General features: G+C 43.0%; 1 protein-coding gene across 3 annotated transcripts in view; it reads left to right on the top strand.

Moving 5' to 3' along the window:
* Nucleotides 1-16,059, top strand: part of TENT2 (terminal nucleotidyltransferase 2) — a 74,023-nt gene that overhangs the window by 46,620 nt on the left and 11,344 nt on the right. For all 3 annotated transcript variants that reach the window (XM_045022116.1, XM_045022118.1, XM_045022117.1), the window contains exon 12: nucleotides 5,120-5,256. In XM_045022116.1, coding sequence (XP_044878051.1) covers nucleotides 5,120-5,256 — 137 coding nt within the window. The remainder of the gene's footprint in view (nucleotides 1-5,119; nucleotides 5,257-16,059) is intronic.

Below are 16,059 nucleotides of genomic sequence, written 5' to 3'. Positions count from 1 at the left end.
TTTGGCCTTTCATCCACCAATCCAGGGGCAGACTGTGTTCTCCCATGACATGATGGTCATGTTCCTTAGAGACCTCAAGAGGCTCTTGCCTCAAGTCCAGTCCCCGGTCCCACAGTGGGATCTCAACTTGGTTCTGCCCAGGCTCAGGGGTCCACCCTTTGAGCCTTTGGCCTCAAGCTCCCTATCTCATCTATCGTGAAAGGTAACTTTCCTGGTGGCGGTGATGTCGGCAAGTCTCCGAGCTGCAAGCCCTGACCTCAGAACTGCCATAGAACCTTCTGTATGGAGGAGGTCCAGCTCCAGCGGTGACATCAGCGAGTCAGGACTCGCAGCTCGGAGACTTGCCCTCAGAACTGCTGTACATGGTCTTCTATAAGGACAAGGTCCAGCTCTGACCCCACACGGCTTTCCTTCCCAAGGTGGTGTCCACTTCCACATGAGCCAGGACATCTTTCTTCCGGTTTTCTGCCCTAACCCCCTTGAGACTAGTGAAGAGAGGTGCCTTCACGCTTTGGACATAAGAAGGGCACTAGCTTTCTACCTAGATCAGACAAAACCTTTCTGTAAGTCTACTCAGCTTTTCATCTCTACAGCTGATAGGATGAAGGGCCTCCTCATGTCCACGCAAAGGATTTCTAACTGGATTACCTCTTGCATTCGGACCCGCTATGAGTTAGCATGAGTCCCTCTGTCACTGATCGTCAGAGCCCACTCGACTAGAGCGAAGGCATCCTTAGTGGCCTTCCTGGCACACGTTCCGATCCAGGACATCTGTAAAGCCATGGCGTGGTCCTTGGTACACACATTCACGGCCCACTATGCCATCACACAGCAGGCCAGGGACGATGCTGGGTTTGGCAGAGCTGTATTGCAATCTACATGTCCGTGAACTCCTTACCTGCCTCCAGGGGTACTGCTGGGAGTCACCTAAGTTGAATGGACATGAGCAATTACTCGAAGAAAAGACAGTTACTTTTTTCTGTAACTAATGTTCTTCGAGATGTGTTGCTCATGTCCATTCCACAACCCATCGTCCTTCCCCACTGTCGGAGTTTTTGGCAAGAAGGAACTGAGGGTCAAGGGGGTGGGCAGTGCCTTATATGCCACTGCATATGCGCGCCACTCCAGGGGACACCACATCTGGTCCCCTACGGGTACTGCAGAGGGAAAAACTTCTGGAATCGGTGCATGTGGTGAGCACACACACCTAAGCTGAATGGACATGAGCAACACATCTTGAAGAACACCAGTCACGGAAAAAGGTAACACTCTCTTTTTAGCTGCCTAGTATTCACATAAGGAACATTTTGTTAAAACCTGTCAGAAGGAAAATTATTTAATTACAAAGGGAGAAGTGGGAGGAAGGAATTCTTGCACATGCATGTTACTTTTCAAGATATGAATTCATGACCAGCTAAAGCTAGAGTGTGCTATCTTATACATTATATAAAAGCTTTGAAGTAGTCCTTAATTTTCATTACTCTGTCAGTGAAACAGCTTGTTTTAGTTGTGGGAGCTACCATCCTTGGACACTTGTTAGCTCTTCAATCAATGCATAACGCTGTAATAATGAATTTCAGTTCTAAAGAATTTGCAAGCTCACACCAGTTATCTCTTTAAAGAGTGGTATTTTGCCTGATTAACTTTGTCAAGTGGTGATCAGCAGCCTTTGGAGTTCCTGGGAAACCTTATGGAGATGTGGGAGTATCCTCAAAGTTCTTAAACATTTTCCTGGCAGTAATGTCAAATACGTGATGTGCAGTTTTGTTTTTTGGAGGAATGAGGGTGGATTGATGATCAATTTCTTTGATTTAAATCACTAAATCAGCAAGTGGAAAATCGTGTTAACCATTTGTACATTTTTAGTTATTTTCAAAATGAAAATTTCATTCTCATTGGTATAACCATTAAAACATGGTGATTTGATTTATTTACTGTACAGCTAAATGCAGCTTTTAGCCTAGTTTTGGTAATACTTCTTGCTAAAACAGGAGCACACACTATAACTATACACATTTATTTAAGCAATTATATAGCTAGTTTAACATAAATTTATTCAACAACTAAGGCAAGATCTTCACTGCACAACAAAGTACTGGCATTTGGTGAAAAAAATAAATAGTAGTATTCACGTCATTAAGCCTGAAAATAGGCAATACAATACATGATACATTGTGCCGTATTTATAAAGATTGACCTCCAAATTTAGTTAAATGTTTTCCCCTTGCTGCTGTTTTTTAGAAAAGCACCCTTAACTTATTAGTTAAAATATATTAGGATTCATTAGTTCAACATACCTTTTATTTAAATGATACAAGATTACGATAAAAAGATAATCGGTTGTCATGAAATTAAATTTAAAACAGGCTTATTTTAAAAATAGTACATATATTTTAAAAACCTGACTTCAGTTTTCAAAAAAATATTTTAAAAAAATTATTCACTGTGACAAGCAGAAATTAGAACACAGGGCTTCTGTTTCAGAAAGTTTAAGAATTGTTCTTATCGGCTGAGAATAGTGACTGGCATTTTTGGATCTTTTGAATGGGGTGCATTTCCAACTTGTCACAGGAGGAGTCTTTTTCATATTTGCTATGCTGGTGCTTGTGTGATTGCTGGTAAGCAGTAAATTTAGTGAAGAGGCAGGCACAATAGATATACCTGAAAATTCAATCAGTTATATGATTATTATAACATTTAGGATGTCTATATTATGAGTAAGTTGTCTATGAACTTAGCTTTCCTAAATACATCTTCTTAAGCTTTGGTTGCCAACATAAAAAAAAATTCTAGTGATAATGGTATCTGATATTTTTTTCACCCATCCTTTATTTTTTTTCCTGTGTATGTTTGTGCTTTCTTCTTGGCTAAAATATTTACCCTGGTGATGCCTGATGTGTTGACTGATGGTGTTACTATAACTGTTTGTTGGCAGTAGATTACTTTTCATGGCAATCTGGATATTCTTTGTTTTAGCTCCATAAATAAAAACTAGGGACTGTCATAATCACATTCTTTAAATATTGGTCAAGTTTCGTTAATTTAGATTGATGCCTGTATATTTTCCATGGTCAGGTGCCGATCTAAGTGTGAGCTAGTAATTGCACTAATGAAAATAGCTCATTTATTAATCTGTAAAATAAATGGGGCAATACTCCCTTAGCCTAATTCCTTACCAGTTCAGTATGACTGCCTCAGTGCAGACTAGTGGATTTTTCTTGAAGTTGGGAAGATCTTGGTGTTTTGAATAAATCCCAGATTCCCTTTCAGAAGTGTCTAGTAAGAGCATGTAAACGTAGACGTAGTAAATGTCTGCAATAGCAATTTCATTATGTTCACCTTTTTTCTATATTTTTAGAGGGCAGCAGCCCCAGTTGTCAACCTGTGTGTGTGAGGAGGGGGAAATATCTTAATGTCCTTGTTACTATATGCTGTGGCTCTTTTGTTCACACCCACAGCAAACTATAGGGATAGCTTCCACTCAGGTACTGTATTACATTTCTGGTGAAACTGATGTTAAAACAGTATGGAACGCTGCAGGATCTTTAGATGTTTACTGAGTGCCTATTGATCGAGAATGTGACTTTACTTGTATATGATATCTACATCCCTGCCCTTAGTATATCCTGTGTCTTTTAGATTGTAAGGTATTAGATGGGGACCTCTGGACATTATAATATAAATGAATATACATGACATAATTATGTGAGGTAGAAGAGGAACAATATTTTTGGTAATTGGTAGAGTGCTCTTTATCAGAGAGGGTTAATTATCCAAGGTGTCACAGCAAGGCTGGCAACAATGGGAACAGAATCCAGTAGTCCCAAATCCTGTCCTGGTGATCTAACCACCTGATCATTTTACAAATGGTTATCTATTGCGAACATGGAGATAGTGCTCAAAAACCTTTTTGGAGTATTGCTAAACTTGAGAGAAGCTTGCTGTAAATTTCAGTTTTATTTTCTGAAAGCTTAGCAGGCACATTGAAATGAATAACAAACAGAATAATAAATAAGTGACCCTGAAGAGGTTCCTTCAGTTTTTGCTAATTTCTTCTCTTGCCAGCTGCAAGATTGCTTTCAGAAGTCTGTTAATTTCTATACATTTTCTTTTTAACAAGTAATACAATTAGTATTAAAGTTGCAATTCAAGAACTAGAATCTTTTCATATGGGCCCTCATATTACAGGGTTTTCAAACCTATTGCATTAGCTAGGAACAGAAGGATGAGTTGCATCCCCCTTGTTGTGGTTCCTTCTGCCATGCCTCCATATTCTGAGGCGAACTTGCAAGATATGGTGCGGTACAAGTTTCTCTTAAACATAATAATAATTAATAATACAGGACCTATATGCAAAATGGCAAGACTGGCAGTTGTTTGCTGCTATTTTAACATGCCCAGCTTATGTTTAGGAAAGTTAAATTGTTACTTAAATTTTCTCTTTTGTTTAATTTTTTTTTGAGTTATTTAGTCTTGGGTGGAGAACTTTCTGAATTAGTAAAGGCAACTCTTCTTGTGGTCAGCCTCCAATATTTATGGTGGAAAAACCAAAGCGCTATGGACTATATAGTCAGGTATATGTTGATTGTTAAACAATTTTTAATGTTTTCACTTAACTTGATTAGAGGAAATGCTACCACAGTCTTTGAAATCATTGTATGGGAAGATGCAAGGTCACATAAGAGTGAAGGGTTTGACATACTGGTTTAAAACTAACTATGCAATATGAAACAAGTTTCCCCTCCCTTTCAGACCTTATCTGTCATAGTGGGTATGCAAATAAAAATTCAATTTTGAGATTTTTCTGATGTGACAGTTCTTAGGCAGCTTCATGAAAGGAAAGGGAGCACAGGCAATAACATGACTGACTGTCCCCATGCAGGGGATGATTAATTTTCCTTGAGGTCAGTGGAGTTACTTGTATGCAACAGAGAAGTAGGAGGAACAATAGGGCACTTCACTAGTAAATAGAAACTGGGCCATGTACACTTACAGCACTTGTTAAATAAATGATGGGCAACTTTCTGGTGTGTGTGATCTTGAAAGCACCTAGATTAAGTGCAGTCATGCAGCATGTACTTTACAAAAGGCTATATTCTCTATTCTTTTATTTTGACAGGAATCTTTTAGTCCTACTATGCAGCTGCACCTTGTACATCAAGCTCCACGCACCGTTCCTCCTTACCTCTCCAAAAATGGATCAACTCTTGGAGACTTATTAGTGGGCTTCTTCAAATATTATGCCACAGAATTTGAGTAAGTGATAAACTTCTACCTATGTTTAGCATCTTGCAATAGGTGAAAATGCTGCATGCTTGGATGTAGCATGCTAACATTTTAAGACTGATCAGCAGAGAGAGAGGAATGGTTTGGAGGCAGAATGGGGGTGATGAAGAGCAAGGAGAGAAAGAAATGGAATGGGGCACATGACGGCACTTGGATGTGCCTGTGTAAGCTTGGCAGTGAGATGTGCCTACGGTTGTTTAATAAACTACCTCAGTTTAATCTACAAAATAGTCTGTCAAAAATCAAATAGCTCTATTGTCCTAAAGCCAGCTATTTGTTAGTGTGCTATTTTAGACTGATATTTCCCTCTCCAAAGATATTCAGAGTTTCTGGATGCAACTTAAGGTATTGATTTTGACCTGACGTAGGTTGGGTCCTGGTTACTTCAGTGGCTTCTTCCCTTATTTCATAGTTTCACCTTATATTAACTGAAATGTTTGACCTAACAACCCCCTGTTTGACCCAAACAGTTTAGGTCAAAACAAACACCTGGAAATTTCACCTGGAAATCAACTGCTGTTCAGTGCAGAATAGGGTACATTTTACATGATCTGCAGTTCTTCTTCGAGTGCTTGCTCATGTCGATTCCAATTAGGTATGTGCACACGGTGTGCACAGTAGCTGGAAGGTTTTTCCCCTAATGGTATCTGTCGGGTTGGCTCAGGCACCCCCTGGAGTCGCTGTATATAGGGTCTTGCCTTCCTTCTTACCGCCTGTGATGGTTAGCTGGAACACTCGTTTCTCTTGCTTCGGCAAGCCTTCTCCCTAGTGGTCTTCAGACTGTTCTCTGTAAATAGTTAGTTGTAGTTAGTTTAGTCATTGTATAGTTAGAATTCCAGTAAGGAATTATTCTGGGGGTTACCCCCCATTTTCCCTACCCTTCTCCCTCTGCCCCGGCACCAGGGCATGCCTCAGTCCCTGGGGTTTAAACCCGGTGCAGCTTGTAATAAGCCTATGCCCAGGGGCGACCCTCACACTTCCTGCTTGAAGAGTCTGGGGGAATCGCATCAGAAGGACTGTTTGGTCTCTTTGCAGATCTTGCAATGATTAAAAATCCTTCTGATGGTGGCTGCTCTCCGTCCCCACTTGGAGCCAAGTTTGGCCAAGCCAATGCGGCACCTCTGTATAGGTGCACAGTGCTCTGGCATTGAAACGGGAGACTTTGGTGCTGAGAAAGGACTCTGATAGAGACGCTCGGCACCAGCAGGGCTCCCTGCAGAGGGGCTCCGCACATAGTAGTGCACAGCACCGCTCCCAGTCCCTGGTGCCCTGCAAGAAGAAGGAGCTGGACAGAGCACTCACCCACACGGAGACCGGGATGGAAAAACTTGAGCACAGTGAGGCCTGTATTGGGCCATGCAACCGTGGCACCACCTAGTCCAGCACAGTTGACTCCTGCCCCAACAAGGGGTCAGTTGAGTCTGGCTCCACAGGACTTCCCTCTCCAGGAGAGTCACGGAGAGGCTTAGGAGATGCCTTCCATGCCAGAGATCTTTGAGGCGATGAGAGAGCTCATTGCCTTCATGGCACTGCCTTCCCCATCCAGGCGAGACCAAGCACTGAGCGCAAAGGCAACGACACCCCCGAGACCTTTGGTGCCGTCCTGAGGCAAGCCAGCTGTAGACCAGCAGGGAAGTCACACGGGTCCCCAGTTTCCCAACACTCGTCCTCCGTGGTCCTCTCAGAGCGAGTCCTCCCAATCAGACTCTGAGCCAGAGTCCTTTGTGTCCAGGTGGAGCCAGCACAGATTGGAGTGCAGACACTCAAGATTGGACAGGGAGAGACCAGCTGCCCTATGCCATGCTAGTCACCGCACCGGACGATCCAGCACTGCACGATCCTCTCGGTACTGAACGCCAGGAGCAAGAGCTGGTCCTGATTAGAGCCTCGTCTTCATCATCACCAGATGAAGCAGTGGCTGGAACCTCCACGGCTCCTGTACTCAAGGACAGTAGGGTCCACCAACAGCTCCTGAAGAGGATGGCCCAGAAGCTGGGGCTCTTGGTTGAGGAGATCTGAGTCCTTGGACCCCATGGTAGACCCCATGGTAGACATCCTGACCCCCTGGTGACCCTCCAAGTTGCCCTGGAGCTTAAGACCATACAGGATACCACCAAAACTTTGTGGCAGACCCTCGCCTCCCTGCCCCTGACGGCGAAAAGGACAGAAGAGAAATATCTTGTCCCCTCTAAAGTGTTTGAACATTTTTATTCATGCCCACCACTGGACCCCTTAGTGGTGGCAGCAGCGAATGAACGTGAACGTAAAGGGCATCAAGGACCCTCACCTAAAGCCCAAGAGGCGAAGAAGCTGGGCCTCTTTGGGAGGAAAGTCTATTCTACCAGGGGGCTCCCGCTTCAGATTTCAAACCACCAGGCGATCCTCAGAAGAGATAGCACGGCAGGAATTGAAGCTATGTCAAAGTTCACAGCACTTCTGCCAGAGGACTTGAGGGCTGAGTTTTTCACCTTGGAGGAGGACATGCTTGTGGCACAGGCTTCGCTACAGGCAACCCTACATGTTGCCGATTCAGCTGCTTGGACCATGGTGTCAAGGGTGGCCATGGGAAGAAGCGCCTGGCTGCAGGCATGAGGGCTCCCGTATGAGGTCCAACAGACCATCCAGGACCTCCCATTCGAGGGCTCAACCCTCTTCTCCAAGAGAACGGACTCATAGCTCTGAAGGCTTAAGGACTCAAGAGCCACTCTCAAGTCCCTTGGCCGCCATATCCCCAGCTCTGCCTTGATTCTACCAACCTCAGAACAGGCAAGACTATTCTAGGAGGCGTAATAGAAACCACAGGATGAGGCCTCCTCCTTCATCTGCTCAGGGCTCTGGGCAGGTAAAACAGTCCTCCAGACAAAACAAGCCTTTTGAAGGTGCACCCAAGGGCAACACACTGATTCAAACATTGCATCCAACTATCCCAGGGGTTCTCAAACTGGGGGTTGGGACCCTCAGGGGGTCAAGAGGTTATTACATGGGGGGTTGTGAGCTGTCAGTCTCCACCCCAACCCCGTTTTGCCTCCAGCATTTATAATGGTGTTAAATATATAAAAAAGTGTTTTTAATTTATAGGGGGGGGGTCGCACTCAGAGGCTTGCTATGTGAAAGGGGTCACCAGTGTGTTTAAAAAAAAAAAAAAAAAAGTTGAGCGCCACTGAACTATTCCATCCTTTTCGTGCCGACTGTCCCACTTCTACCATGCATGGGCCTGGATCACGTCAGATTGCTGGGTGCTCCGCATGGTAGAACTGGGATACTCTCTCCAGTTCAGCTTATCTCCTCCTGCTCACCCTCCCTTCCCCATCCATCTTCAGGGAACCCTCTCACGAGAATCTGCTAATGCAAGAGATGCAGCCGCTACTAAGAGCGGGAGCGATGGAGGTGGTTCCTCGGGAACGAATTCATAAAGAAGCTGAAGTTCTTTGGCCTCCATTATCCCTTCCCTGGATCTATGAGTACTGGTATGCTGCCCTTGACTTGAAGGACCCATGCTTTCATATATCCATAACCCCGCCTGACAGAAGGTTTCTCAGGTTTGTGGTAAACCACAATCACTATCAGTTCATGGTCCTCCACTTTGGCCTGTCAGCGGCACCTTGGGTGTTCACCAAGTGCATGGCAGTCGTGGCTCGTTTCTTGGAGAAGTGCCAGGTGCAGGTGTTTCCGTACCTCAACGACTGGCTGATCAAAGGCTACTCTAGAACACAAGTGGAGATGCAGGTAATCCTAATAAGATCAACTTTTGACAACCTTGGCCTTCTACTGAATGTGCAGAAGTCAATCCTGTCCCCCACTCAGAGGATAGAGTTCATAGAGGCAGTGTTGGACTCAAGACAGGTGAGAGCATTCCTACCAGAGTCATGGTTTCAGAATCTTTGCGACATCATACAAGATCTCAGATGTTTTCCTGCCACCATGGCAAGGAATTGCCTGATGCTCCTTGACCACATAGCCACCTGTACTGATGTAGTCCAGCATGCCAGACTGAGGCTCTGACCCATTTGAGCGTGGCTAGCATTGGTGTATTGACCAAACCGGGACAGTCTAGACAAGGTAGTCACTCGTTCCCAGCTGGTTCTTGAGTCTCTCCTATGGGTGGCTCAACCAGCAAGCCATGTATGCAGGGATTCCCTTCTCCAGACCTCAACCATCACTTTCCCTGGTCATGGATGCATCAGCGATGGGATGGGTAGTGCAGCTGGGGAAGTTCAGGACTCAGGGCCTCTAGTCCCAAGCAGGGCTCTCACTTTACATCAACGTCATATTGCTGAGGGCAGTCCGTCTGGCATGCCAGACCTTCCAAACTCACTTGGAGGGGAGATGTGTATCAGTCATGACAGACTGTTTTATATAAAAAGGGGGCAGCACGCTCCTCTCCCCTGTGCCAGGAAGCCCTCAAACTGTGGGACTTTTGCATAACCCACTCGATACATTTGGAGACATTTTATCTCCCCAGAGCTCAGAACGAGCTGGAAGACCATCTCCGCAGGTCCTTTCACAATCATGAGTGGTCCATCCGCCCGGATGTCCTGAACACCATCATCCAGCAGTGGGGAACTCCCCAAATAGATTTGTTTGCGACAAGACACAACAGGAAATGTCTGCAGTTCTGTGCCTTCCTGAATCACATCCCAGGCTCAATCGCAGATGCGTTCCTTCTCCCTTCGAGAAGGACCACCTTCTTTGTGTGTTTCCACCCATTCCACTCGTTCACAAGGTGCTACTCAAGGTTTGATGGGATGAAGCCTCTGTGATATTGATAGCTTCAGCCTGGCTGTGTTAGTACTGGTACACGTCTCTTCTGGAGCTGTCAGTAGACATGCCGATCACTCTACCACTGCTCTTGGACTTGATAACTCGGGATCGCTGCTGTCTTCAGCATCCCAACCTCAAATCTCTCCACCTTACGGCTTGGAAGCTCCATGGCTAAATCTGATGGAGCTTGCTTGCTCTGATCCAGTTAAGGAAGTCCTCCTTGGTAGTAGGAAACAGTCTACTAGTGCCACCTACCTAGCCACATGGAAGAGATTCGCAGTTTGGTCATCGCAGAAACATACGTCTCCTACGCACTCATCAATGCTTTTTATCTTGGATACCTTCTACACCTGAAGCAACAAGGGCTCTCCATGCCATCAATAGAAGTCCACTTGGCTGCCATTTCCGCCTTTCACCCAGGTGTGGCTGGCTGATCGGTCTTCGCCAACCCGATACTTGGATGTTTTCTTAAAGGACTTGACAGATTATACCCTCAAGTACAACAACAGATCTCAGACTGGGACCTTAACCTTGTTCTTTCCAGACTAATGGGGCCCCACTTTGAACCACTAGTGACATGCTCTTTGCTCTCTGCCTCATGAAAGGTGGTATTTCTGGTGGCAATAACCTCTGCCAGGAGGGTGTCAGAGCTTAATGCCCTAACATCCGAACCTCCTTACACAGCCTTCTATAAGGACAAAGTTCAGCTTCGACTGCACCCAGCCTTCCTCCCGAAGGTCGTCTCCCAGTTTCATGTTAATCAGGTCATTTTTCTTCCAGTTTTTTACCCTAAGCCACATGCCGAGAGCAAAACCTTCACTCTTCGGATATTCACCAGGCATTGGCCTTTTATATCAAACAGACGAAGCTACTCAACTATTTGTCACGGTAGCAGACAGAATAAAGGGACTCCCAGTCTGTTCCCAAAGAATTTAATTGTGGATCACATCCTGTATCCGCACATACTACGATCTGGCTAAAGTGCCTGCCCCCACGTGACAACGCACTCCACAAAGGCGCAGGCATCTTCAACAGCATTCCTGGCCCAGGTTCCAACCGAGGAAATTTACACGGCTGCGACATGGTCCTCAATTCACATTTTTGCCTCTCACTACGCCATTACCCAGCAGGCTAGAGTGATGCTTCAGTCAGCAAACCCATGAGCTCCAAACCCGCCTCCAAGTTCCTGCTTGAGTCTCCTAATTGGAATCAACATGAGTAAGCACTCAAAGAAGAAAAACAGTTACCTACCTTTCGTAACTGTTGTTCTTCAAGATGTGTTGCTCATGTCCATTCTAAGACCCACCCGTCTATCCCTCTGTTGGAGCAGTTCCAGAAAGAAGGAACTGAAATGGCAGCAGGTTGTCTGGACCCTATATACGGCACCAGGGAGGTGCAACTCCAGGGGGCGTCTGAACCGACCTGATGGATACCAGTAGGGGAAAAACCTTCCAGCTACTGTGCACACAGCATACACACACCTAATTGGAATCGACATGAGCAACACATCTCAAAGAGCAACAGTTACAAAAGGTATTGTTTAAATTAAAAATGTATATTACTGTAGTGCATAGAAGCCCTGGTTATGGGCCAGGACCTCTTTGTGCTAGGTGGACAAACACAGTACAAAAAGGTTGTCCCTAACCCACAGAGCTTAAAATCTAAGTGTGAGACAAGAGATGGGGTGTACAAGAAAACAATGAGACAGTACTGGTCAGCATGATAGGCAGTGGTCTCAGCATACCAGCCACCTAATCGTTGACAGAGTTTGAAGGACGTAGCTTTGTGGATATTCACAGTGAGCTGCTCCCAAGCATGAGGGGCAGTATGGGAGAAAACATGAAGATACTTTGTTTGAAAATGTAATAACTGGCTGATTGGAGACTGGTGTCATGAGTCAGTTGGAGAAAGGAGTTGAAATCATAACAGTAAATTGTAAGATGATGGGTAGGGTGGAGATAGGCCATGAAGGGCTTTGAAAATGAAAACCAATAGCTTATGTTTGGTGCAATAAAGAAGGGGGAGCCAGTGGAGGGATGCAAAGAACGGGATGACAGCCATAATGATGGGCTAGGAAGATGATTTTTACAGCAGCATTTGGAATGGATATGAATAGGGCAAGATTTCATTTGTCAAGGCCAGAGAGAAGGATGTTGTAGTAGCTGAGACGTGAGACAAGAGCGTAGATGAGGTTTTAGCTATGTGGATAGATAGGGAAGAAAGAATCCACAAGATTTAGATGTGGATGTGAGAACCTTGAGAGAGAGAGGCCTGAGTTGAAGACTATGACCAGGTTACTGGCCTGAGTGACAGGCAGGATGGTGGTGTGGTCCACAGTGATTGAGAGAGGAGGTAGTAGAGATTAAGAGTTATGTTTTAGTCATGTTGAGTTTGAGGTGATGGCAGACATCCATTAAGAGATGTCAGAGAGACAGGCCAAGATTTTAATTTGGATAGAAGGAGAGGTCTGGAGTAGAGAGGTAGAGCGTGAGTTTTAGTATAGAGATGGTAGTTGAATTTGTGTTTGCGAATTAGATTACTCAGCAATAAGGTATAGCGGTAGAAGAGAAGGGGACCAAGAACAGAGCCCTGTAGAACCCCACATTAAGACTCTTCTGAAGGACACACTGAATGAGCAATTAGAGATAGGAGAAGAATGAGGAGAGGTCAGAGTCATGGAAACTGCGAGAGGACAAGATTTCAAGAAGAACATGAATTATTTCAGTGTTCAGTTTTCCAAAATAGAGCACATTGTGATATCATTCTGGAATATTTTCCTTTAAAAGAAAATAATGAAACCTGGGAGTTTTTATTTAAAAAATTATCACGTTAAGAGAACGTAAATATTCATATAAAAAAATACAAACGTTATACAGTATATCAAACTCTTTTGCAGCATATAGATTCCTGTCATATTTTTTCATGCTTACATACTTAACGCTGTTTTCATTACTGTAATGCTCCAATACCTCTAATGATCTTTCAATTCTCTATATAATTGAATAATTTAATCAGCAGCATATACAATACTACTTTTCAACAAGCCGAAGAGCCTTCCTTAAGAACGGCCATACTGGGTCAGACTAAAGGTCCATCTAGCCCAGTGTCCTGTCTTCCGACAGTGGCCAATGCCAGGTGCCCCAGAGGGGATGAACAGAATAGGTAATCATTAAGTGATCCATCCCCTGTCATCCATTCCCAACTTGGTTGCAGGTAGTTAACTATGCACTTAGTTCACACGGAGGCAGCCTATATATTCCAGTGAATTTTCACTATTGACCTATTATACAACATACTACAGATTAAAGAATAATTATGATTTGTATGTAGAATTCATATAAGTAGCTTTCATAGCTTCTGGCCTATACAGAGTAATACATAATACTACAAGATGCAACACACCATATAGGTGTTATAGAGGAAAATGTACAATTTAGAAGTAGTGTGACCATATAATTGAAGACTGTATCATAATGGATATTCACAATGGGACATAATTAAAGTTTCATCTGCGTCCTCAATGCTGTTGTTACCTGTCTTGAGTGCTTAATTGGTCAGCTGTCACAGGGTTTTTGGTGCGGGGAGAAGAATGTAATATTATTTGGTGATCAGTTTGAGAGAGAGATCATTTCTAAATGAAGACAGTAGATTTTTAAATTAAATTAATATACATCATATCAGGTAGAATTAAGTAATTCTTACGAGAAAGGTAGCATAGTCAAGTAGGTAGGGCACTGGGCTGGGACTCAGAGCTGGGTTCTGTTCGTAGCTACACCATTGTCCTGCTGTGTGATCCTGGGCAAGTCACTTCACCTTGTTATCCCTCTCTTTCCCCTCTCACTATTTGTCTGTCTTGTCTGCTTACACTGTTGACTCTTTCAAGCAGAGGCTCTCGATTAAAATGTGTTTGTACAGTGCCTAGCACAATGAGACCCCAGTCTCAGTTGGAGCCTCTAAGCATCACTGTAATACAAGTTATAAATAAAATAATTGAGGGGAAAATAAGATGTGGAATTGTGACTTGGAGATTGTCCCAGAAGCACCACACATGGAAAAGCTCAAATAAATTTGTTATGCAGCAATATTGGCAAACAATACACAATTTGATTCTCATACACTGGTTTGTGATTGATTAAATTTCACTCTGATAATGTTTTGTATATAATTCAACTTGCTGAAGATGTGCTTTTAAATGTTTTTTTGTGTGTGTAAACTTTTAATAAGTAAATGGGATCTCTTCAAAGAACATAATTTTTTATTCCAAATTATCAAAGCTGCACTTTCAGTATATCGAAGTCTAATGCACAGTGCAAAGTAGTCTAGAAGTGTATTCAAAAGAAAATAATCTACTGAAACTCCTCTCTGTTTACCAGACCCTCTTACGATCCTCGTGTCTGATTTCACACAGCAGCTCTGAGTGAAGGCAGCAGGTTTTTACTTGGCAAACGCTCTTTAACAAAGCAAGGGCTGATTTGATAAATGCCTTGCTTATATCCAGTGGATTTTGCTGCAGAATTGGAGACTAAATAAAGGCATGATGAAAGATGCAGTCTTATTTTTAAATCTTACCTATTTATTGAAAAGTGAAAATGTTTTACTTTCAGAATTCATTCTTCTGAATTAGAATTTTAAATCAAAAACTGTATAATGAAGGCATGTTACTTGAAACTATATATTCCCTACTGAGGAAAAATAGATTCTAAAATGTCCTTGGAGGGGTTAGGATTTTTATAGCAAGTGTTTTTGAGTTACATATTTGATGTTGGGTTATGGGTTTAAGGTCAACCTATGAATAAGCTGTATTTGGTTAGAGATGACAAAATAAGTATGGATTGGTCATGTGGTGTGTCTCCATTTTTTGGAGTGTGAGGAAGAGCAGAGTATATAACAAGTAGAGTAGTTCACAGCTATGTTTATCAATTCAGAATACAACTGGGAAGATAATGCAATCATGAACATTGATTTAGATTAACAGTTAATTGCTTTTGAATATGTTCACAATGTATTTGTTCATTTTCTTTGAACATTTATGCAAGTAACTTTTTTTTTTTGTCTACAAGAATGCGTAATGTGTTCATACAAAAATTTATACCAGAAGCGTTTGCCTGGCTGTCTTGAAATCTTTGGGTTTTTTTCCTTGAAATGTTGTCTGCTGCTCAGAGAGTAAAACATCATATGATCAGTGACACCAGAAATAGCTGATGAAATAGTTGAAACAAAGAACATATTTTAAACTCATAGGTTGAAATATATTTGCATAAAATGTTCATTGAGCAACTACAAATAGCGAGAAAACTTGTAAACATTCTTTACAAACCAAAAAGTCTGAGGTCAGTAAATAAATCACTTGCTGTGAATAGTTCAATTCTAATTCAGACTCTAATTTTAGTAGGAATACAATGTTAATGAATGGTAAGTGGGATATCAAGTAAAGGTAGTTACTGTCATGATTCAGTGAAGTGCAAAATGTGATTTAAACAACTAGAAATGCTACTTCGTTGTTCCCAAACACTTTTAGTATAGAACAGCTTATAATATATAGATTTTTCTGCAATAAAATATACATTTTTATTTTGCTGAAGATGCAACTGCTTATCTTGAAGTCAGGTAGAACCTCAATAATTTTTAAGGGGGGGGGGGGGGAAATGTTCATCATGTTCAGTGTGCACCAAAGTGGCTTTACTGCCTGCTGTGATCTGCTCAGTTTAGATATTCTGTTACATAACTCTTCCCTTTAGCTTGTTTAAGATAAGCTTATAGACATGTTGGGGTGAGAGCCAAATGATGGTGTCTAATATTACTCTTTCCTCTATGACCCATATTTTCTAAAACTGCAGTGGAACCTTGCTAATGATTACTGTGGTCACTATGCATCCTTCCAAGTAGCACTCTATGCCTGAAGCCCTTTCTGAACCTGCCTACATGATTAATGAATTAGTAAATCTACATCAGGGGTTCTCAGACTTTAGTGGTGACTCCTTTCACACAGCAAGCCTCTGAGTGCGACCCCCC

This window comes from Mauremys mutica, chromosome 6 (genome assembly GCF_020497125.1).
Source record: "Mauremys mutica isolate MM-2020 ecotype Southern chromosome 6, ASM2049712v1, whole genome shotgun sequence".
In the NCBI taxonomy this organism is placed as follows: domain Eukaryota; kingdom Metazoa; phylum Chordata; order Testudines; family Geoemydidae; genus Mauremys; species Mauremys mutica.
Note: the sequence above shows the minus strand (reverse complement) of the source record. Positions and strands in the feature narration are given on the sequence as shown.